The sequence below is a fragment of the Montipora capricornis genome, chromosome 2 (assembly GCF_036669925.1).
Source record: "Montipora capricornis isolate CH-2021 chromosome 2, ASM3666992v2, whole genome shotgun sequence".
NCBI classification, from domain to species: domain Eukaryota; kingdom Metazoa; phylum Cnidaria; class Anthozoa; order Scleractinia; family Acroporidae; genus Montipora; species Montipora capricornis.
Window position 1 is genome coordinate 55,545,232 of NC_090884.1, and position 21,930 is coordinate 55,567,161.

At 42.4% G+C, this 21,930-nt stretch overlaps 1 protein-coding gene across 1 annotated transcript in view; it reads left to right on the top strand.

The window, feature by feature from the left end:
* The first annotated feature begins 527 nt into the window (after nucleotides 1-527).
* The window catches only part of LOC138027768 (low-density lipoprotein receptor-related protein 1-like), a 30,751-nt gene continuing 9,348 nt past the window's right edge, over nucleotides 528-21,930 (top strand). Inside the window, exons 1-27 of the mRNA XM_068875374.1 lie at nucleotides 528-651; nucleotides 1,084-1,511; nucleotides 2,211-2,336; nucleotides 2,990-3,392; nucleotides 3,526-3,953; nucleotides 4,653-4,778; nucleotides 5,432-5,834; nucleotides 5,968-6,395; nucleotides 7,095-7,220; nucleotides 7,874-8,276; nucleotides 8,410-8,837; nucleotides 9,537-9,662; nucleotides 10,316-10,718; nucleotides 10,852-11,279; nucleotides 11,979-12,104; nucleotides 12,758-13,160; nucleotides 13,294-13,721; nucleotides 14,421-14,546; nucleotides 15,199-15,601; nucleotides 15,735-16,162; nucleotides 16,862-16,987; nucleotides 17,641-18,043; nucleotides 18,177-18,604; nucleotides 19,304-19,429; nucleotides 20,083-20,485; nucleotides 20,619-21,046; nucleotides 21,752-21,877. Of these exons, the coding sequence (XP_068731475.1) occupies nucleotides 1,088-1,511; nucleotides 2,211-2,336; nucleotides 2,990-3,392; nucleotides 3,526-3,953; nucleotides 4,653-4,778; nucleotides 5,432-5,834; nucleotides 5,968-6,395; nucleotides 7,095-7,220; nucleotides 7,874-8,276; nucleotides 8,410-8,837; nucleotides 9,537-9,662; nucleotides 10,316-10,718; nucleotides 10,852-11,279; nucleotides 11,979-12,104; nucleotides 12,758-13,160; nucleotides 13,294-13,721; nucleotides 14,421-14,546; nucleotides 15,199-15,601; nucleotides 15,735-16,162; nucleotides 16,862-16,987; nucleotides 17,641-18,043; nucleotides 18,177-18,604; nucleotides 19,304-19,429; nucleotides 20,083-20,485; nucleotides 20,619-21,046; nucleotides 21,752-21,877 (8,206 nt within the window). The 5' untranslated portion in view covers nucleotides 528-651; nucleotides 1,084-1,087. The remainder of the gene's footprint in view (nucleotides 652-1,083; nucleotides 1,512-2,210; nucleotides 2,337-2,989; nucleotides 3,393-3,525; nucleotides 3,954-4,652; nucleotides 4,779-5,431; nucleotides 5,835-5,967; nucleotides 6,396-7,094; nucleotides 7,221-7,873; nucleotides 8,277-8,409; nucleotides 8,838-9,536; nucleotides 9,663-10,315; nucleotides 10,719-10,851; nucleotides 11,280-11,978; nucleotides 12,105-12,757; nucleotides 13,161-13,293; nucleotides 13,722-14,420; nucleotides 14,547-15,198; nucleotides 15,602-15,734; nucleotides 16,163-16,861; nucleotides 16,988-17,640; nucleotides 18,044-18,176; nucleotides 18,605-19,303; nucleotides 19,430-20,082; nucleotides 20,486-20,618; nucleotides 21,047-21,751; nucleotides 21,878-21,930) is intronic.

Sequence of the window (21,930 nt, forward strand, 5' to 3'; positions counted from 1 at the left end):
AGTCTGCACAAGAGTTACCAGGAAGGCTCTAAGAAAATAACATTTTTGGAGATGAAGTTGCACCTCAACCGACAGATGGTTAAAAATTTAATATTTTTCCTTCAACAGGCAAGCAAAATACAGTCAATAATGTCGTGCGACCATGAATATACCAAGCAAATTTCCTTTAAATAAATTTACAACCCCTTACACCATATTAAAATGTACTTCCAGATGGGATAGAGTAATAATACTGACGTCGTTTTCAGGAATAGAAGCCGGCTGCTCCGAGCCATGCTTGATTTACAGTGCGACCTCCAAGATCAACGCAATAGAGTTAATTTCTTCCAGATCAGTTAACTTTGCAGCAAACCTTAGCCGCGCAGTTGCTCTGGATGTCCACGTTAGAGAGAAAACGATTTACTGGAGCGATATTAACACACGCTTTATTCAACGAATGAACTTGACCACTGGGATAATCGAAAACATTATTACGGAGAATCTCGGCGTTATCGATGGTCTTGCGGTAGAATGGGAGAGCGATTTAATATACTGGGCAGACTCCGGTAATAGCAGGGTGGAAGTTGCTTCTCTAGATGGAAATCAACGGAAGATACTCTTTGCATCGCAAGTGTACAACCCTCGTGGAATTGCACTTTATCCAAAGAAAGGGTGAGTGCTTAATTTGCCTCTTTTAAAATCCATTACTCTAACAATGACTGGTTGTTGGGATGTCATTAGATATGGATGTAAAAAAAGTAAAGTCAGCTTAAAAGCCAAGTGGCCCATAAGGCCCGAGCTTATCCCCGGTTTCTGTAGCATGAAACGACTAGGAGTATTTCTACTCCCCCTAGATGGGATGCTGGTCCATCGCAGGGTTACCCCCAGAATTTCCCCGGTACCCATTTATACACCTGGGCGAAGAGAGGCACCGAGGGAGTAAAGTGTCTTGCCAGGACCCGAACCCGGATCATTCCATCCGGAGTCGAGCAGAGTAACCACGAGGCCACCGCGCCTCCCGGAGATGGATGTAATCATGGTAAATAATTTACTCAATCCGCTTTATTGGATTCTATCAATATTGCTGGGGTTTACTGTTTTCAGGTTGATGTTCTGGACCGACTGGAGTTTTCATAGCCCCAAAATCGAAAGAGCCAGCCTCGCAGGGCTAGATCGAATAGTGCTCGTTGACCTTCAAAACTCCAGCCAGTACTGGCCAAATGGCATTTTTATCGATTATACAGAAGATCGCGTCTACTGGATCGACGCATGGATTGACACTATTGATTCATGCGACTTGAATGGAAACAACAGACGCCAAGTGGCGAGTCCCGTTCATCCCATTTTTAACATGCACCCCTTTGATTTCACTGTGTACGATGACATCTTGTACTGGAGTGACTGGAACACTGACTCAATCGAAAGACTCAATTGGACAACTGCAGCTTATTTAGGTAGTCTTGGTATATTGACATCTGACCGGGTTTTTGGCGTTGCATTACTTGACAATTCAAGACAACCGGCATCTGCAGGTAAGCAGACTAAAATAAGACAAACTTCTCCACGGATTTCCATTAGTAGCCTCGTATACAAGCAATGTCAAACAGCCACGTTTGAACGAAAACAAATACCCCGAAACGATCCAACTACCCTTCTTCACTATCATGACCTTTGAGACCGAGGCTGAAGTTGATGGCAAGACCAATTCTTTACACCCTGAACTGCCCAAGTAGCAAAATAAGCCCACTTATAAAAAGTGAAGAGCATCGTCTTGATTTACTCATAATATTTTACAAAACCGGCAAGGCAAAGAAACTACTAAACAGGCATAAAGGAATATTTTGGGTTCCTTGTAGAAGCCTCAAATGAATGCATAGCCCCCAGAGTCTCTATTTTGGACAAGAAAGTCTGTTTGAGCTCACCGAACTTTCTTGGCTTATTTTCCTAAAAGCAGAGTTCTGGATGATTTATATTAGCCATTTCAATTGTTCGTGGCATGATCTGCAACGACTTGATACTGGGGGTGCTTTTGTTTTCTAATTGTTTAGCATAACAGCATTGTATCGAGTACGGCAATAAAAGAATTAGCTATCCCCCTACTTAATCTGGGCGGTTGGGGGAAGGGGAAATGGGGGTTATCCTTCCAGCCCTATACAGAGATACAGTCTCGTAGACGCGAGAGCTTTCCACAGTTTCCCATCCTTGACAAGAACTGTCGCTTTTATTCTCAGGAAACCAAATCTGCAAAGTGAATAACGGTGGCTGCAGTCACTTGTGCCTGTTGACTCCAGATGGATATCAATGCGCATGTCCCCATGGCTTATCGCTGGACTCTGATGGAAAGAAATGTGTGACAGGTAAAAATGACCAGTGATTTGATTTTTTGCATGGCACGCTGGCCTCAATGAAAAATTTGGCACTTGTAAAAGCAACTCGATAGTTGTGTCTAATCATAGCAAGAAAACAAAACAACTGTCGAGAACGCTCACCTTGAACCCACTAAGCTCCCGAAAGGCTTTAAACAAGTACTAGTACTGGAACTTTTCAATTTGAGAAAACGTGGATACGAGTGACATAAGAACCTATTGAAAAACGACTTCTTAGTAGCATTCGTTGGATGGAAATGATGAAGTTCAGTTTTGATCATGCCAGGAGATCTATAAGGTAAGAGAGCGAATACCTCTGCCCCATCATAATTACTTCAAATTGATCTATTTTAGATCGCACCCGTGCTGCCAAGGATATTTTCGTCTGTTGTTATACCATGACCAAGTGGTCCACTTTTACACCAACTGAGCAACAAGGTGTCGTCTTTGAAATAAACACGCAATGTGAAACGGAACTAATAATAGATTTTCATCGGAATAGCGGCAAATATGGTTGTTTCGCTCTCTTACTTCGCATTCTCTTGATGATGCACATATCCCTTTTTTTACAGTGTTTATTTCATTTGAACACAAAGAAGTATCCATAGCAACGGCTTCAACACTTTCGCTCATCTTCTTTTCAGGAATAGAAGCCGGCTGCTCCGAACCTTGCTTGATTTACAGTGCGACTTCCGAGATCAACGCAATAGAGTTACGTTCCTCCAAAACAGTTTATTTTGCATCAGGCCTCAGCCGTGCAGTTGCTTTGGATGTCCACGTTAGAGAGAGAATGGTTTACTGGAGCGACATTAACCGACGACTTATTCAACGTATGAACCTGACCACTGGGATAATCGAGGACATTATCACAGACAATCTCGGCATTATCGATGGTCTTGCGGTAGAATGGGAGAACGATTTAATGTACTGGGCAGACTACAGTAATAGCAGAGTGGAAGTTGCTTCTCTAGCTGGAGAACAACGGAAGGTACTCTTTGCATCGGAAGTGTACAACCCTCGTGGAATTGCACTTTATCCAAAGAAAGGGTGAGTGTTTGCTTCTTTGCATAAAAATCCATTCATCTATGGATGATTGGTTCTTGGGATGAATTAATGATAAAAGATTTACTCAATCCTAGTTATTGGATGTAATCACTATGCCCGGGTTTTCCGTTTTCAGGTTGATGTTCTGGACCGACTGGAGTTTTCATAGCCCCAAAATCGAAAGAGCCAGCCTCGCAGGGCTAGATCGAATAGTGCTCGTTGACCTTCAAAACTCCAGCCAGTACTGGCCAAATGGCATTTTTATCGATTATACAGAAGATCGCGTCTACTGGATCGACGCATGGATTGACACTATTGATTCATGCGACTTGAATGGAAACAACAGACGCCAAGTGGCGAGTCCCGTTCATCCCATTTTTAACATGCACCCCTTTGATTTCACTGTGTACGATGACATCTTGTACTGGAGTGACTGGAACACTGACTCAATCGAAAGACTCAATTGGACAACTGCAGCTTACATAGGTGGTTTCGGTATTTTGACATCTGACCGGGTTTTTGGCGTTGCATTACTTGACTATTCAAGACAACCGGCATCTGCAGGTAAGCAGACTAAAATAAGACAAACTTCTCCACGGATTTCCATTAGTAGCCTCGTATACAAGCAATGTCAAACAGCCACGTTTGAACGAAAACAAATACCCCGAAACGATCCAACTACCCTTCTTCACTATCATGACCTTTGAGACCGAGGCTGAAGTTGATGGCAAGACCAATTCTTTACACCCTGAACTGCCCAAGTAGCAAAATAAGCCCACTTATAAAAAGTAAAGAGCATCGTCTTGATTTACTCATAATATTTTACAAAACCGCCAAGGCAAAGAAACTACTAAACAGGCATAAAGGAATATTTTGGGTTCCTTATAGAAGCCTCAAATGAATGCATAGGCCCCAGAGTCTCTATTTTGGACAAGAAAGTCTGTTTGAGCTCACCGAACTTTCTTGGCTTATTTTCCTAAAAGCAGAGTTCTGGATGATTTATATTAGCCATTTCAATTGTTCGTGGCATGATCTGCAACGACTTGATACTGGGGGTGCTTTTGTTTTCTAATTGTTTAGCATAACAGCATTGTATCGAGTACGGCAATAAAAGAATTAGCTATCCCCCTACTTAATCTGGGCGGTTGGGGGAAGGGGAAATGGGGGTTATCCTTCCAGCCCTATACAGAGATATAGTCTCGTAGACGCGAGAGCTTTCCACAGTTTGCCATCCTTGACAAGAACTGTCGCTTTTATTCTCAGGAAACCAAATCTGCAAAGTGAATAACGGTGGCTGCAGTCACTTGTGCCTGTTGACTCCAGATGGATATCAATGCGCATGTCCCCATGGCTTATCGCTGGACTCTGATGGAAAGAAATGTGTGACAGGTAACAATGACCAGTGATTTGATCTTTTGCATGCCACGCTGGCTTCAATGAAAAATTTGGCACTTGTAAAAGCAACTCGATAGTTGTGTCTAATCATAGCAAGAAAACAAAACAACAGTCGAGAACGCTCATCTTGAACCCACTAAGCTCCCGAAAGGCTTTAAACAAGTACTAGTACTGGAACTTTTCAATTTGAGAAAACGTGGATACGAGTGACATAAGAACCTATTGAAAAACGACTTCTTAGTAGCATTCGTTGGATGGAAATGATGAAGTTCAGTTTGGATCATGCCAGGAGATCTATAAGGTAAGAGAGCGAATACCTCTGCCCCATCATAATTACTTCAAATCGATCTATTTTAGATCGCGCCCGTGCTGCCAAGGATATTTTCGTCTGTTGTTATACCATGACCAAGTGGTCCACTTTTACACCAACTGAGCAACAAGGTGTCGTCTTTGAAATAAACTCGCAATGTGAAACGGAACTAATAATAGATTTTCATCGGAATAGCGGCAAATATGGTTGTTTCGCTCTCTTACCTCGCATTCTCTTGATGATGCACATATCCCTTTTTTTACAGTGTTTATTTCATTTGAACACAAAGAAGTATCCATAGCAACGGCTTCAACACTTTCGCTCATCTTCTTTTCAGGAATAGAAGCCGGCTGCTCCGAACCTTGCTTGATTTACAGTGCGACTTCCGAGATCAACGCAATAGAGTTACGTTCCTCCAAAACAGTTTATTTTGCATCAGGCCTCAGCCGTGCAGTTGCTTTGGATGTCCACGTTAGAGAGAGAATGGTTTACTGGAGCGATATTAACCGACGACTTATTCAACGTATGAACCTGACCACTGGGATAATCGAGGACATTATCACAGACAATCTCGGCATTATCGATGGTCTTGCGGTAGAATGGGAGAACGATTTAATGTACTGGGCAGACTACAGTAATAGCAGAGTGGAAGTTGCTTCTCTAGCTGGAGAACAACGGAAGGTACTCTTTGCATCGGAAGTGTACAACCCTCGTGGAATTGCACTTTATCCAAAGAAAGGGTGAGTGTTTGCTTCTTTGCATAAAAATCCATTCATCTATGGATGATTGGTTCTTGGGATGAATTAATGATAAAAGATTTACTCAATCCTAGTTATTGGATGTAATCACTATGCCCGGGTTTTCCGTTTTCAGGTTGATGTTCTGGACCGACTGGAGTTTTCATAGCCCCAAAATCGAAAGAGCCAGCCTCGCAGGGCTAGATCGAATAGTGCTCGTTGACCTTCAAAACTCCAGCCAGTACTGGCCAAATGGCATTTTTATCGATTATACAGAAGATCGCGTCTACTGGATCGACGCATGGATTGACACTATTGATTCATGCGACTTGAATGGAAACAACAGACGCCAAGTGGCGAGTCCCGTTCATCCCATTTTTAACATGCACCCCTTTGATTTCACTGTGTACGATGACATCTTGTACTGGAGTGACTGGAACACTGACTCAATCGAAAGACTCAATTGGACAACTGCAGCTTACATAGGTGGTTTCGGTATTTTGACATCTGACCGGGTTTTTGGCGTTGCATTACTTGACTATTCAAGACAACCGGCATCTGCAGGTAAGCAGACTAAAATAAGACAAACTTCTCCACGGATTTCCATTAGTAGCCTCGTATACAAGCAATGTCAAACAGCCACGTTTGAACGAAAACAAATACCCCGAAACGATCCAACTACCCTTCTTCACTATCATGACCTTTGAGACCGAGGCTGAAGTTGATGGCAAGACCAATTCTTTACACCCTGAACTGCCCAAGTAGCAAAATAAGCCCACTTATAAAAAGTAAAGAGCATCGTCTTGATTTACTCATAATATTTTACAAAACCGCCAAGGCAAAGAAACTACTAAACAGGCATAAAGGAATATTTTGGGTTCCTTATAGAAGCCTCAAATGAATGCATAGGCCCCAGAGTCTCTATTTTGGACAAGAAAGTCTGTTTGAGCTCACCGAACTTTCTTGGCTTATTTTCCTAAAAGCAGAGTTCTGGATGATTTATATTAGCCATTTCAATTGTTCGTGGCATGATCTGCAACGACTTGATACTGGGGGTGCTTTTGTTTTCTAATTGTTTAGCATAACAGCATTGTATCGAGTACGGCAATAAAAGAATTAGCTATCCCCCTACTTAATCTGGGCGGTTGGGGGAAGGGGAAATGGGGGTTATCCTTCCAGCCCTATACAGAGATATAGTCTCGTAGACGCGAGAGCTTTCCACAGTTTGCCATCCTTGACAAGAACTGTCGCTTTTATTCTCAGGAAACCAAATCTGCAAAGTGAATAACGGTGGCTGCAGTCACTTGTGCCTGTTGACTCCAGATGGATATCAATGCGCATGTCCCCATGGCTTATCGCTGGACTCTGATGGAAAGAAATGTGTGACAGGTAACAATGACCAGTGATTTGATCTTTTGCATGCCACGCTGGCTTCAATGAAAAATTTGGCACTTGTAAAAGCAACTCGATAGTTGTGTCTAATCATAGCAAGAAAACAAAACAACAGTCGAGAACGCTCATCTTGAACCCACTAAGCTCCCGAAAGGCTTTAAACAAGTACTAGTACTGGAACTTTTCAATTTGAGAAAACGTGGATACGAGTGACATAAGAACCTATTGAAAAACGACTTCTTAGTAGCATTCGTTGGATGGAAATGATGAAGTTCAGTTTGGATCATGCCAGGAGATCTATAAGGTAAGAGAGCGAATACCTCTGCCCCATCATAATTACTTCAAATCGATCTATTTTAGATCGCGCCCGTGCTGCCAAGGATATTTTCGTCTGTTGTTATACCATGACCAAGTGGTCCACTTTTACACCAACTGAGCAACAAGGTGTCGTCTTTGAAATAAACTCGCAATGTGAAACGGAACTAATAATAGATTTTCATCGGAATAGCGGCAAATATGGTTGTTTCGCTCTCTTACCTCGCATTCTCTTGATGATGCACATATCCCTTTTTTTACAGTGTTTATTTCATTTGAACACAAAGAAGTATCCATAGCAACGGCTTCAACACTTTCGCTCATCTTCTTTTCAGGAATAGAAGCCGGCTGCTCCGAACCTTGCTTGATTTACAGTGCGACTTCCGAGATCAACGCAATAGAGTTACGTTCCTCCAAAACAGTTTATTTTGCATCAGGCCTCAGCCGTGCAGTTGCTTTGGATGTCCACGTTAGAGAGAGAATGGTTTACTGGAGCGATATTAACCGACGACTTATTCAACGTATGAACCTGACCACTGGGATAATCGAGGACATTATCACAGACAATCTCGGCATTATCGATGGTCTTGCGGTAGAATGGGAGAACGATTTAATGTACTGGGCAGACTACAGTAATAGCAGAGTGGAAGTTGCTTCTCTAGCTGGAGAACAACGGAAGGTACTCTTTGCATCGGAAGTGTACAACCCTCGTGGAATTGCACTTTATCCAAAGAAAGGGTGAGTGTTTGCTTCTTTGCATAAAAATCCATTCATCTATGGATGATTGGTTCTTGGGATGAATTAATGATAAAAGATTTACTCAATCCTAGTTATTGGATGTAATCACTATGCCCGGGTTTTCCGTTTTCAGGTTGATGTTCTGGACCGACTGGAGTTTTCATAGCCCCAAAATCGAAAGAGCCAGCCTCGCAGGGCTAGATCGAATAGTGCTCGTTGACCTTCAAAACTCCAGCCAGTACTGGCCAAATGGCATTTTTATCGATTATACAGAAGATCGCGTCTACTGGATCGACGCATGGATTGACACTATTGATTCATGCGACTTGAATGGAAACAACAGACGCCAAGTGGCGAGTCCCGTTCATCCCATTTTTAACATGCACCCCTTTGATTTCACTGTGTACGATGACATCTTGTACTGGAGTGACTGGAACACTGACTCAATCGAAAGACTCAATTGGACAACTGCAGCTTACATAGGTGGTTTCGGTATTTTGACATCTGACCGGGTTTTTGGCGTTGCATTACTTGACTATTCAAGACAACCGGCATCTGCAGGTAAGCAGACTAAAATAAGACAAACTTCTCCACGGATTTCCATTAGTAGCCTCGTATACAAGCAATGTCAAACAGCCACGTTTGAACGAAAACAAATACCCCGAAACGATCCAACTACCCTTCTTCACTATCATGACCTTTGAGACCGAGGCTGAAGTTGATGGCAAGACCAATTCTTTACACCCTGAACTGCCCAAGTAGCAAAATAAGCCCACTTATAAAAAGTAAAGAGCATCGTCTTGATTTACTCATAATATTTTACAAAACCGCCAAGGCAAAGAAACTACTAAACAGGCATAAAGGAATATTTTGGGTTCCTTATAGAAGCCTCAAATGAATGCATAGGCCCCAGAGTCTCTATTTTGGACAAGAAAGTCTGTTTGAGCTCACCGAACTTTCTTGGCTTATTTTCCTAAAAGCAGAGTTCTGGATGATTTATATTAGCCATTTCAATTGTTCGTGGCATGATCTGCAACGACTTGATACTGGGGGTGCTTTTGTTTTCTAATTGTTTAGCATAACAGCATTGTATCGAGTACGGCAATAAAAGAATTAGCTATCCCCCTACTTAATCTGGGCGGTTGGGGGAAGGGGAAATGGGGGTTATCCTTCCAGCCCTATACAGAGATATAGTCTCGTAGACGCGAGAGCTTTCCACAGTTTGCCATCCTTGACAAGAACTGTCGCTTTTATTCTCAGGAAACCAAATCTGCAAAGTGAATAACGGTGGCTGCAGTCACTTGTGCCTGTTGACTCCAGATGGATATCAATGCGCATGTCCCCATGGCTTATCGCTGGACTCTGATGGAAAGAAATGTGTGACAGGTAACAATGACCAGTGATTTGATCTTTTGCATGCCACGCTGGCTTCAATGAAAAATTTGGCACTTGTAAAAGCAACTCGATAGTTGTGTCTAATCATAGCAAGAAAACAAAACAACAGTCGAGAACGCTCATCTTGAACCCACTAAGCTCCCGAAAGGCTTTAAACAAGTACTAGTACTGGAACTTTTCAATTTGAGAAAACGTGGATACGAGTGACATAAGAACCTATTGAAAAACGACTTCTTAGTAGCATTCGTTGGATGGAAATGATGAAGTTCAGTTTGGATCATGCCAGGAGATCTATAAGGTAAGAGAGCGAATACCTCTGCCCCATCATAATTACTTCAAATCGATCTATTTTAGATCGCGCCCGTGCTGCCAAGGATATTTTCGTCTGTTGTTATACCATGACCAAGTGGTCCACTTTTACACCAACTGAGCAACAAGGTGTCGTCTTTGAAATAAACTCGCAATGTGAAACGGAACTAATAATAGATTTTCATCGGAATAGCGGCAAATATGGTTGTTTCGCTCTCTTACCTCGCATTCTCTTGATGATGCACATATCCCTTTTTTTACAGTGTTTATTTCATTTGAACACAAAGAAGTATCCATAGCAACGGCTTCAACACTTTCGCTTATCTTCTTTTCAGGAATAGAAGCCGGCTGCTCCGAACCTTGCTTGATTTACAGTGCGACTTCCGAGATCAACGCAATAGAGTTACGTTCCTCCAAAACAGTTTATTTTGCATCAGGCCTCAGCCGTGCAGTTGCTTTGGATGTCCACGTTAGAGAGAGAATGGTTTACTGGAGCGATATTAACCGACGACTTATTCAACGTATGAACCTGACCACTGGGATAATCGAGGACATTATCACAGACAATCTCGGCATTATCGATGGTCTTGCGGTAGAATGGGAGAACGATTTAATGTACTGGGCAGACTACAGTAATAGCAGAGTGGAAGTTGCTTCTCTAGCTGGAGAACAACGGAAGGTACTCTTTGCATCGGAAGTGTACAACCCTCGTGGAATTGCACTTTATCCAAAGAAAGGGTGAGTGTTTGCTTCTTTGCATAAAAATCCATTCATCTATGGATGATTGGTTCTTGGGATGAATTAATGATAAAAGATTTACTCAATCCTAGTTATTGGATGTAATCACTATGCCCGGGTTTTCCGTTTTCAGGTTGATGTTCTGGACCGACTGGAGTTTTCATAGCCCCAAAATCGAAAGAGCCAGCCTCGCAGGGCTAGATCGAATAGTGCTCGTTGACCTTCAAAACTCCAGCCAGTACTGGCCAAATGGCATTTTTATCGATTATACAGAAGATCGCGTCTACTGGATCGACGCATGGATTGACACTATTGATTCATGCGACTTGAATGGAAACAACAGACGCCAAGTGGCGAGTCCCGTTCATCCCATTTTTAACATGCACCCCTTTGATTTCACTGTGTACGATGACATCTTGTACTGGAGTGACTGGAACACTGACTCAATCGAAAGACTCAATTGGACAACTGCAGCTTACATAGGTGGTTTCGGTATTTTGACATCTGACCGGGTTTTTGGCGTTGCATTACTTGACTATTCAAGACAACCGGCATCTGCAGGTAAGCAGACTAAAATAAGACAAACTTCTCCACGGATTTCCATTAGTAGCCTCGTATACAAGCAATGTCAAACAGCCACGTTTGAACGAAAACAAATACCCCGAAACGATCCAACTACCCTTCTTCACTATCATGACCTTTGAGACCGAGGCTGAAGTTGATGGCAAGACCAATTCTTTACACCCTGAACTGCCCAAGTAGCAAAATAAGCCCACTTATAAAAAGTAAAGAGCATCGTCTTGATTTACTCATAATATTTTACAAAACCGCCAAGGCAAAGAAACTACTAAACAGGCATAAAGGAATATTTTGGGTTCCTTATAGAAGCCTCAAATGAATGCATAGGCCCCAGAGTCTCTATTTTGGACAAGAAAGTCTGTTTGAGCTCACCGAACTTTCTTGGCTTATTTTCCTAAAAGCAGAGTTCTGGATGATTTATATTAGCCATTTCAATTGTTCGTGGCATGATCTGCAACGACTTGATACTGGGGGTGCTTTTGTTTTCTAATTGTTTAGCATAACAGCATTGTATCGAGTACGGCAATAAAAGAATTAGCTATCCCCCTACTTAATCTGGGCGGTTGGGGGAAGGGGAAATGGGGGTTATCCTTCCAGCCCTATACAGAGATATAGTCTCGTAGACGCGAGAGCTTTCCACAGTTTGCCATCCTTGACAAGAACTGTCGCTTTTATTCTCAGGAAACCAAATCTGCAAAGTGAATAACGGTGGCTGCAGTCACTTGTGCCTGTTGACTCCAGATGGATATCAATGCGCATGTCCCCATGGCTTATCGCTGGACTCTGATGGAAAGAAATGTGTGACAGGTAACAATGACCAGTGATTTGATCTTTTGCATGCCACGCTGGCTTCAATGAAAAATTTGGCACTTGTAAAAGCAACTCGATAGTTGTGTCTAATCATAGCAAGAAAACAAAACAACAGTCGAGAACGCTCATCTTGAACCCACTAAGCTCCCGAAAGGCTTTAAACAAGTACTAGTACTGGAACTTTTCAATTTGAGAAAACGTGGATACGAGTGACATAAGAACCTATTGAAAAACGACTTCTTAGTAGCATTCGTTGGATGGAAATGATGAAGTTCAGTTTGGATCATGCCAGGAGATCTATAAGGTAAGAGAGCGAATACCTCTGCCCCATCATAATTACTTCAAATCGATCTATTTTAGATCGCGCCCGTGCTGCCAAGGATATTTTCGTCTGTTGTTATACCATGACCAAGTGGTCCACTTTTACACCAACTGAGCAACAAGGTGTCGTCTTTGAAATAAACTCGCAATGTGAAACGGAACTAATAATAGATTTTCATCGGAATAGCGGCAAATATGGTTGTTTCGCTCTCTTACCTCGCATTCTCTTGATGATGCACATATCCCTTTTTTTACAGTGTTTATTTCATTTGAACACAAAGAAGTATCCATAGCAACGGCTTCAACACTTTCGCTCATCTTCTTTTCAGGAATAGAAGCCGGCTGCTCCGAACCTTGCTTGATTTACAGTGCGACTTCCGAGATCAACGCAATAGAGTTACGTTCCTCCAAAACAGTTTATTTTGCATCAGGCCTCAGCCGTGCAGTTGCTTTGGATGTCCACGTTAGAGAGAGAATGGTTTACTGGAGCGATATTAACCGACGACTTATTCAACGTATGAACCTGACCACTGGGATAATCGAGGACATTATCACAGACAATCTCGGCATTATCGATGGTCTTGCGGTAGAATGGGAGAACGATTTAATGTACTGGGCAGACTACAGTAATAGCAGAGTGGAAGTTGCTTCTCTAGCTGGAGAACAACGGAAGGTACTCTTTGCATCGGAAGTGTACAACCCTCGTGGAATTGCACTTTATCCAAAGAAAGGGTGAGTGTTTGCTTCTTTGCATAAAAATCCATTCATCTATGGATGATTGGTTCTTGGGATGAATTAATGATAAAAGATTTACTCAATCCTAGTTATTGGATGTAATCACTATGCCCGGGTTTTCCGTTTTCAGGTTGATGTTCTGGACCGACTGGAGTTTTCATAGCCCCAAAATCGAAAGAGCCAGCCTCGCAGGGCTAGATCGAATAGTGCTCGTTGACCTTCAAAACTCCAGCCAGTACTGGCCAAATGGCATTTTTATCGATTATACAGAAGATCGCGTCTACTGGATCGACGCATGGATTGACACTATTGATTCATGCGACTTGAATGGAAACAACAGACGCCAAGTGGCGAGTCCCGTTCATCCCATTTTTAACATGCACCCCTTTGATTTCACTGTGTACGATGACATCTTGTACTGGAGTGACTGGAACACTGACTCAATCGAAAGACTCAATTGGACAACTGCAGCTTACATAGGTGGTTTCGGTATTTTGACATCTGACCGGGTTTTTGGCGTTGCATTACTTGACTATTCAAGACAACCGGCATCTGCAGGTAAGCAGACTAAAATAAGACAAACTTCTCCACGGATTTCCATTAGTAGCCTCGTATACAAGCAATGTCAAACAGCCACGTTTGAACGAAAACAAATACCCCGAAACGATCCAACTACCCTTCTTCACTATCATGACCTTTGAGACCGAGGCTGAAGTTGATGGCAAGACCAATTCTTTACACCCTGAACTGCCCAAGTAGCAAAATAAGCCCACTTATAAAAAGTAAAGAGCATCGTCTTGATTTACTCATAATATTTTACAAAACCGCCAAGGCAAAGAAACTACTAAACAGGCATAAAGGAATATTTTGGGTTCCTTATAGAAGCCTCAAATGAATGCATAGGCCCCAGAGTCTCTATTTTGGACAAGAAAGTCTGTTTGAGCTCACCGAACTTTCTTGGCTTATTTTCCTAAAAGCAGAGTTCTGGATGATTTATATTAGCCATTTCAATTGTTCGTGGCATGATCTGCAACGACTTGATACTGGGGGTGCTTTTGTTTTCTAATTGTTTAGCATAACAGCATTGTATCGAGTACGGCAATAAAAGAATTAGCTATCCCCCTACTTAATCTGGGCGGTTGGGGGAAGGGGAAATGGGGGTTATCCTTCCAGCCCTATACAGAGATATAGTCTCGTAGACGCGAGAGCTTTCCACAGTTTGCCATCCTTGACAAGAACTGTCGCTTTTATTCTCAGGAAACCAAATCTGCAAAGTGAATAACGGTGGCTGCAGTCACTTGTGCCTGTTGACTCCAGATGGATATCAATGCGCATGTCCCCATGGCTTATCGCTGGACTCTGATGGAAAGAAATGTGTGACAGGTAACAATGACCAGTGATTTGATCTTTTGCATGCCACGCTGGCTTCAATGAAAAATTTGGCACTTGTAAAAGCAACTCGATAGTTGTGTCTAATCATAGCAAGAAAACAAAACAACAGTCGAGAACGCTCATCTTGAACCCACTAAGCTCCCGAAAGGCTTTAAACAAGTACTAGTACTGGAACTTTTCAATTTGAGAAAACGTGGATACGAGTGACATAAGAACCTATTGAAAAACGACTTCTTAGTAGCATTCGTTGGATGGAAATGATGAAGTTCAGTTTGGATCATGCCAGGAGATCTATAAGGTAAGAGAGCGAATACCTCTGCCCCATCATAATTACTTCAAATCGATCTATTTTAGATCGCGCCCGTGCTGCCAAGGATATTTTCGTCTGTTGTTATACCATGACCAAGTGGTCCACTTTTACACCAACTGAGCAACAAGGTGTCGTCTTTGAAATAAACTCGCAATGTGAAACGGAACTAATAATAGATTTTCATCGGAATAGCGGCAAATATGGTTGTTTCGCTCTCTTACCTCGCATTCTCTTGATGATGCACATATCCCTTTTTTTACAGTGTTTATTTCATTTGAACACAAAGAAGTATCCATAGCAACGGCTTCAACACTTTCGCTATCTTCTTTTCAGGAATAGAAGCCGGCTGCTCCGAACCTTGCTTGATTTACAGTGCGACTTCCGAGATCAACGCAATAGAGTTACGTTCCTCCAAAACAGTTTATTTTGCATCAGGCCTCAGCCGTGCAGTTGCTTTGGATGTCCACGTTAGAGAGAGAATGGTTTACTGGAGCGATATTAACCGACGACTTATTCAACGTATGAACCTGACCACTGGGATAATCGAGGACATTATCACAGACAATCTCGGCATTATCGATGGTCTTGCGGTAGAATGGGAGAACGATTTAATGTACTGGGCAGACTACAGTAATAGCAGAGTGGAAGTTGCTTCTCTAGCTGGAGAACAACGGAAGGTACTCTTTGCATCGGAAGTGTACAACCCTCGTGGAATTGCACTTTATCCAAAGAAAGGGTGAGTGTTTGCTTCTTTGCATAAAAATCCATTCATCTATGGATGATTGGTTCTTGGGATGAATTAATGATAAAAGATTTACTCAATCCTAGTTATTGGATGTAATCACTATGCCCGGGTTTTCCGTTTTCAGGTTGATGTTCTGGACCGACTGGAGTTTTCATAGCCCCAAAATCGAAAGAGCCAGCCTCGCAGGGCTAGATCGAATAGTGCTCGTTGACCTTCAAAACTCCAGCCAGTACTGGCCAAATGGCATTTTTATCGATTATACAGAAGATCGCGTCTACTGGATCGACGCATGGATTGACACTATTGATTCATGCGACTTGAATGGAAACAACAGACGCCAAGTGGCGAGTCCCGTTCATCCCATTTTTAACATGCACCCCTTTGATTTCACTGTGTACGATGACATCTTGTACTGGAGTGACTGGAACACTGACTCAATCGAAAGACTCAATTGGACAACTGCAGCTTACATAGGTGGTTTCGGTATTTTGACATCTGACCGGGTTTTTGGCGTTGCATTACTTGACTATTCAAGACAACCGGCATCTGCAGGTAAGCAGACTAAAATAAGACAAACTTCTCCACGGATTTCCATTAGTAGCCTCGTATACAAGCAATGTCAAACAGCCACGTTTGAACGAAAACAAATACCCCGAAACGATCCAACTACCCTTCTTCACTATCATGACCTTTGAGACCGAGGCTGAAGTTGATGGCAAGACCAATTCTTTACACCCTGAACTGCCCAAGTAGCAAAATAAGCCCACTTATAAAAAGTAAAGAGCATCGTCTTGATTTACTCATAATATTTTACAAAACCGCCAAGGCAAAGAAACTACTAAACAGGCATAAAGGAATATTTTGGGTTCCTTATAGAAGCCTCAAATGAATGCATAGGCCCCAGAGTCTCTATTTTGGACAAGAAAGTCTGTTTGAGCTCACCGAACTTTCTTGGCTTATTTTCCTAAAAGCAGAGTTCTGGATGATTTATATTAGCCATTTCAATTGTTCGTGGCATGATCTGCAACGACTTGATACTGGGGGTGCTTTTGTTTTCTAATTGTTTAGCATAACAGCATTGTATCGAGTACGGCAATAAAAGAATTAGCTATCCCCCTACTTAATCTGGGCGGTTGGGGGAAGGGGAAATGGGGGTTATCCTTCCAGCCCTATACAGAGATATAGTCTCGTAGACGCGAGAGCTTTCCACAGTTTGCCATCCTTGACAAGAACTGTCGCTTTTATTCTCAGGAAACCAAATCTGCAAAGTGAATAACGGTGGCTGCAGTCACTTGTGCCTGTTGACTCCAGATGGATATCAATGCGCATGTCCCCATGGCTTATCGCTGGACTCTGATGGAAAGAAATGTGTGACAGGTAACAATGACCAGTGATTTGATCTTTTGCATGCCACGCTGGCTTCAATGAAAAATTTGGCACTTGTAAAAGCAACTCGATAGTTGTGTCTAATCATAGCAAGAAAACAAAACAACAGTCGAGAACGCTCATCTTGAACCCACTAAGCTCCCGAAAGGCTTTAAACAAGTACTAGTACTGGAACTTTTCAATTTGAGAAAACGTGGATACGAGTGACATAAGAACCTATTGAAAAACGACTTCTTAGTAGCATTCGTTGGATGGAAATGATGAAGTTCAGTTTGGATCATGCCAGGAGATCTATAAGGTAAGAGAGCGAATACCTCTGCCCCATCATAATTACTTCAAATCGATCTATTTTAGATCGCGCCCGTGCTGCCAAGGATATTTTCGTCTGTTGTTATACCATGACCAAGTGGTCCACTTTTACACCAACTGAGCAACAAGGTGTCGTCTTTGAAATAAACTCGCAATGTGAAACGGAACTAATAATAGATTTTCATCGGAATAGCGGCAAATATGGTTGTTTCGCTCTCTTACCTCGCATTCTCTTGATGATGCACATATCCCTTTTTTTACAGTGTTTATTTCATTTGAACACAAAGAAGTATCCATAGCAACGGCTTCAACACTTTCGCTCATCTTCTTTTCAGGAATAGAAGCCGGCTGCTCCGAACCTTGCTTGATTTACAGTGCGACTTCCGAGATCAACGCAATAGAGTTACGTTCCTCCAAAACAGTTTATTTTGCATCAGGCCTCAGCCGTGCAGTTGCTTTGGATGTCCACGTTAGAGAGAGAATGGTTTACTGGAGCGATATTAACCGACGACTTATTCAACGTATGAACCTGACCACTGGGATAATCGAGGACATTATCACAGACAATCTCGGCATTATCGATGGTCTTGCGGTAGAATGGGAGAACGATTTAATGTACTGGGCAGACTACAGTAATAGCAGAGTGGAAGTTGCTTCTCTAGCTGGAGAACAACGGAAGGTACTCTTTGCATCGGAAGTGTACAACCCTCGTGGAATTGCACTTTATCCAAAGAAAGGGTGAGTGTTTGCTTCTTTGCATAAAAATCCATTCATCTATGGATGATTGGTTCTTGGGATGAATTAATGATAAAAGATTTACTCAATCCTAGTTATTGGATGTAATCACTATGCCCGGGTTTTCCGTTTTCAGGTTGATGTTCTGGACCGACTGGAGTTTTCATAGCCCCAAAATCGAAAGAGCCAGCCTCGCAGGGCTAGATCGAATAGTGCTCGTTGACCTTCAAAACTCCAGCCAGTACTGGCCAAATGGCATTTTTATCGATTATACAGAAGATCGCGTCTACTGGATCGACGCATGGATTGACACTATTGATTCATGCGACTTGAATGGAAACAACAGACGCCAAGTGGCGAGTCCCGTTCATCCCATTTTTAACATGCACCCCTTTGATTTCACTGTGTACGATGACATCTTGTACTGGAGTGACTGGAACACTGACTCAATCGAAAGACTCAATTGGACAACTGCAGCTTACATAGGTGGTTTCGGTATTTTGACATCTGACCGGGTTTTTGGCGTTGCATTACTTGACTATTCAAGACAACCGGCATCTGCAGGTAAGCAGACTAAAATAAGACAAACTTCTCCACGGATTTCCATTAGTAGCCTCGTATACAAGCAATGTCAAACAGCCACGTTTGAACGAAAACAAATACCCCGAAACGATCCAACTACCCTTCTTCACTATCATGACCTTTGAGACCGAGGCTGAAGTTGATGGCAAGACCAATTCTTTACACCCTGAACTGCCCAAGTAGCAAAATAAGCCCACTTATAAAAAGTAAAGAGCATCGTCTTGATTTACTCATAATATTTTACAAAACCGCCAAGGCAAAGAAACTACTAAACAGGCATAAAGGAATATTTTGGGTTCCTTATAGAAGCCTCAAATGAATGCATAGGCCCCAGAGTCTCTATTTTGGACAAGAAAGTCTGTTTGAGCTCACCGAACTTTCTTGGCTTATTTTCCTAAAAGCAGAGTTCTGGATGATTTATATTAGCCATTTCAATTGTTCGTGGCATGATCTGCAACGACTTGATACTGGGGGTGCTTTTGTTTTCTAATTGTTTAGCATAACAGCATTGTATCGAGTACGGCAATAAAAGAATTAGCTATCCCCCTACTTAATCTGGGCGGTTGGGGGAAGGGGAAATGGGGGTTATCCTTCCAGCCCTATACAGAGATATAGTCTCGTAGACGCGAGAGCTTTCCACAGTTTGCCATCCTTGACAAGAACTGTCGCTTTTATTCTCAGGAAACCAAATCTGCAAAGTGAATAACGGTGGCTGCAGTCACTTGTGCCTGTTGACTCCAGATGGATATCAATGCGCATGTCCCCATGGCTTATCGCTGGACTCTGATGGAAAGAAATGTGTGACAGGTAACAATGACCAGTGATTTGATCTTTTGCATGCCACGCTGGCTTCAATGAAAAATTTGGCACTTGTAAAAGCAACTCGATAGTTGTGTCTAATCATAGCAAGAAAACAAAACAACAGTCGAGAACGCTCATCTTGAACCCACTAAGCTCCCGAAAGGCTTTAAACAAGTACTAGTACTGGAACTTTTCAATTTGAGAAAACGTGGATACGAGTGACATAAGAACCTATTGAAAAACGACTTCTTAGTAGCATTCGTTGGATGGAAATGATGAAGTTCAGTTTGGATCATGCCAGGAGATCTATAAGGTAAGAGAGCGAATACCTCTGCCCCATCATAATTACTTCAAATCGATCTATTTTAGATCGCGCCCGTGCTGCCAAGGATATTTTCGTCTGTTGTTATACCATGACCAAGTGGTCCACTTTTACACCAACTGAGCAACAAGGTGTCGTCTTTGAAATAAACTCGCAATGTGAAACGGAACTAATAATAGATTTTCATCGGAATAGCGGCAAATATGGTTGTTTCGCTCTCTTACCTCGCATTCTCTTGATGATGCACATATCCCTTTTTTTACAGTGTTTATTTCATTTGAACACAAAGAAGTATCCATAGCAACGGCTTCAACACTTTCGCTCATCTTCTTTTCAGGAATAGAAGCCGGCTGCTCCGAACCTTGCTTGATTTACAGTGCGACTTCCGAGATCAACGCAATAGAGTTACGTTCCTCCAAAACAGTTTATTTTGCATCAGGCCTCAGCCGTGCAGTTGCTTTGGATGTCCACGTTAGAGAGAGAATGGTTTACTGGAGCGATATTAACCGACGACTTATTCAACGTATGAACCTGACCACTGGGATAATCGAGGACATTATCACAGACAATCTCGGCATTATCGATGGTCTTGCGGTAGAATGGGAGAACGATTTAATGTACTGGGCAGACTACAGTAATAGCAGAGTGGAAGTTGCTTCTCTAGCTGGAGAACAACGGAAGGTACTCTTTGCATCGGAAGTGTACAACCCTCGTGGAATTGCACTTTATCCAAAGAAAGGGTGAGTGTTTGCTTCTTTGCATAAAAATCCATTCATCTATGGATGATTGATTCTTGGGATGAATTAATGATAAAAGATTTACTCAATCCTAGTTATTGGATGTAATCACTATGCCCGGGTTTTCCGTTTTCAGGTTGATGTTCTGGACCGACTGGAGTTTTCATAGCCCCAAAATCGAAAGAGCCAGCCTCGCAGGGCTAGATCGAATAGTGCTCGTTGACCTTCAAAACTCCAGCCAGTACTGGCCAAATGGCATTTTTATCGATTATACAGAAGATCGCGTCTACTGGATCGACGCATGGATTGACACTATTGATTCATGCGACTTGAATGGAAACAACAGACGCCAAGTGGCGAGTCCCGTTCATCCCATTTTTAACATGCACCCCTTTGATTTCACTGTGTACGATGACATCTTGTACTGGAGTGACTGGAACACTGACTCAATCGAAAGACTCAATTGGACAACTGCAGCTTACATAGGTGGTTTCGGTATTTTGACATCTGACCGGGTTTTTGGCGTTGCATTACTTGACTATTCAAGACAACCGGCATCTGCAGGTAAGCAGACTAAAATAAGACAAATTTCTCCACGGATTTCCATTAGTAGCCTCGTATACAAGCAATGTCAAACAGCCACGTTTGAACGAAAACAAATACCCCGAAACGATCCAACTACCCTTCTTCACTATCATGACCTTTGAGACCGAGGCTGAAGTTGATGGCAAGACCAATTCTTTACACCCTGAACTGCCCAAGTAGCAAAATAAGCCCACTTATAAAAACTGAAGAGCATCGTCTTGATTTACTCATATTATTTTACAAAACCGCCAAGGCAAAGAAACTACTAAACAGGCATAAAGGAATATTTTGGGTTCCTTATAGAAGCCTCAAATGAATGCATAGGCCCCAGAGTCTCTATTTTGGACAAGAAAGTCTGTTTGAGCTCACCGAACTTTCTTGGCTTATTTCCTAAAAGCAGAGTTCTGGATGATTTATATTAGCCATTTCAATTGTTCGTGGCATGATCTGCAACGACTTGATACTGGGGGGTGCTTTTGTTTTCTAATTGTTTAGCATAACAGCATTGTATCGAGTACGGCAATAAAAGAATTAGCTATCCCCCTACTTAATCTGGGGGGTTGGGGGACGGGGAAATATTAATGGGGGTTATCCTTCCAGCCCTATACAGAGATATAGTCTCGTAGACGCGACAGCTTTCTACAGTTTGCCATCCTTGACAAGAACTGTCGCTTTTATTCCCAGGAAACCAAATCTGCAAAGTGAATAACGGTGGCTGCAGTCACTTGTGCCTGTTGACTCCAGATGGATATCAGTGCGCATGTCCCCATGGGTTATCGCTGGACTCTGATGGAAAGAAATGTGTGACAGGTAACAATTACGAGTGATTTGATTTTTTTATGGCACCCTAGCTTCAATGGAAA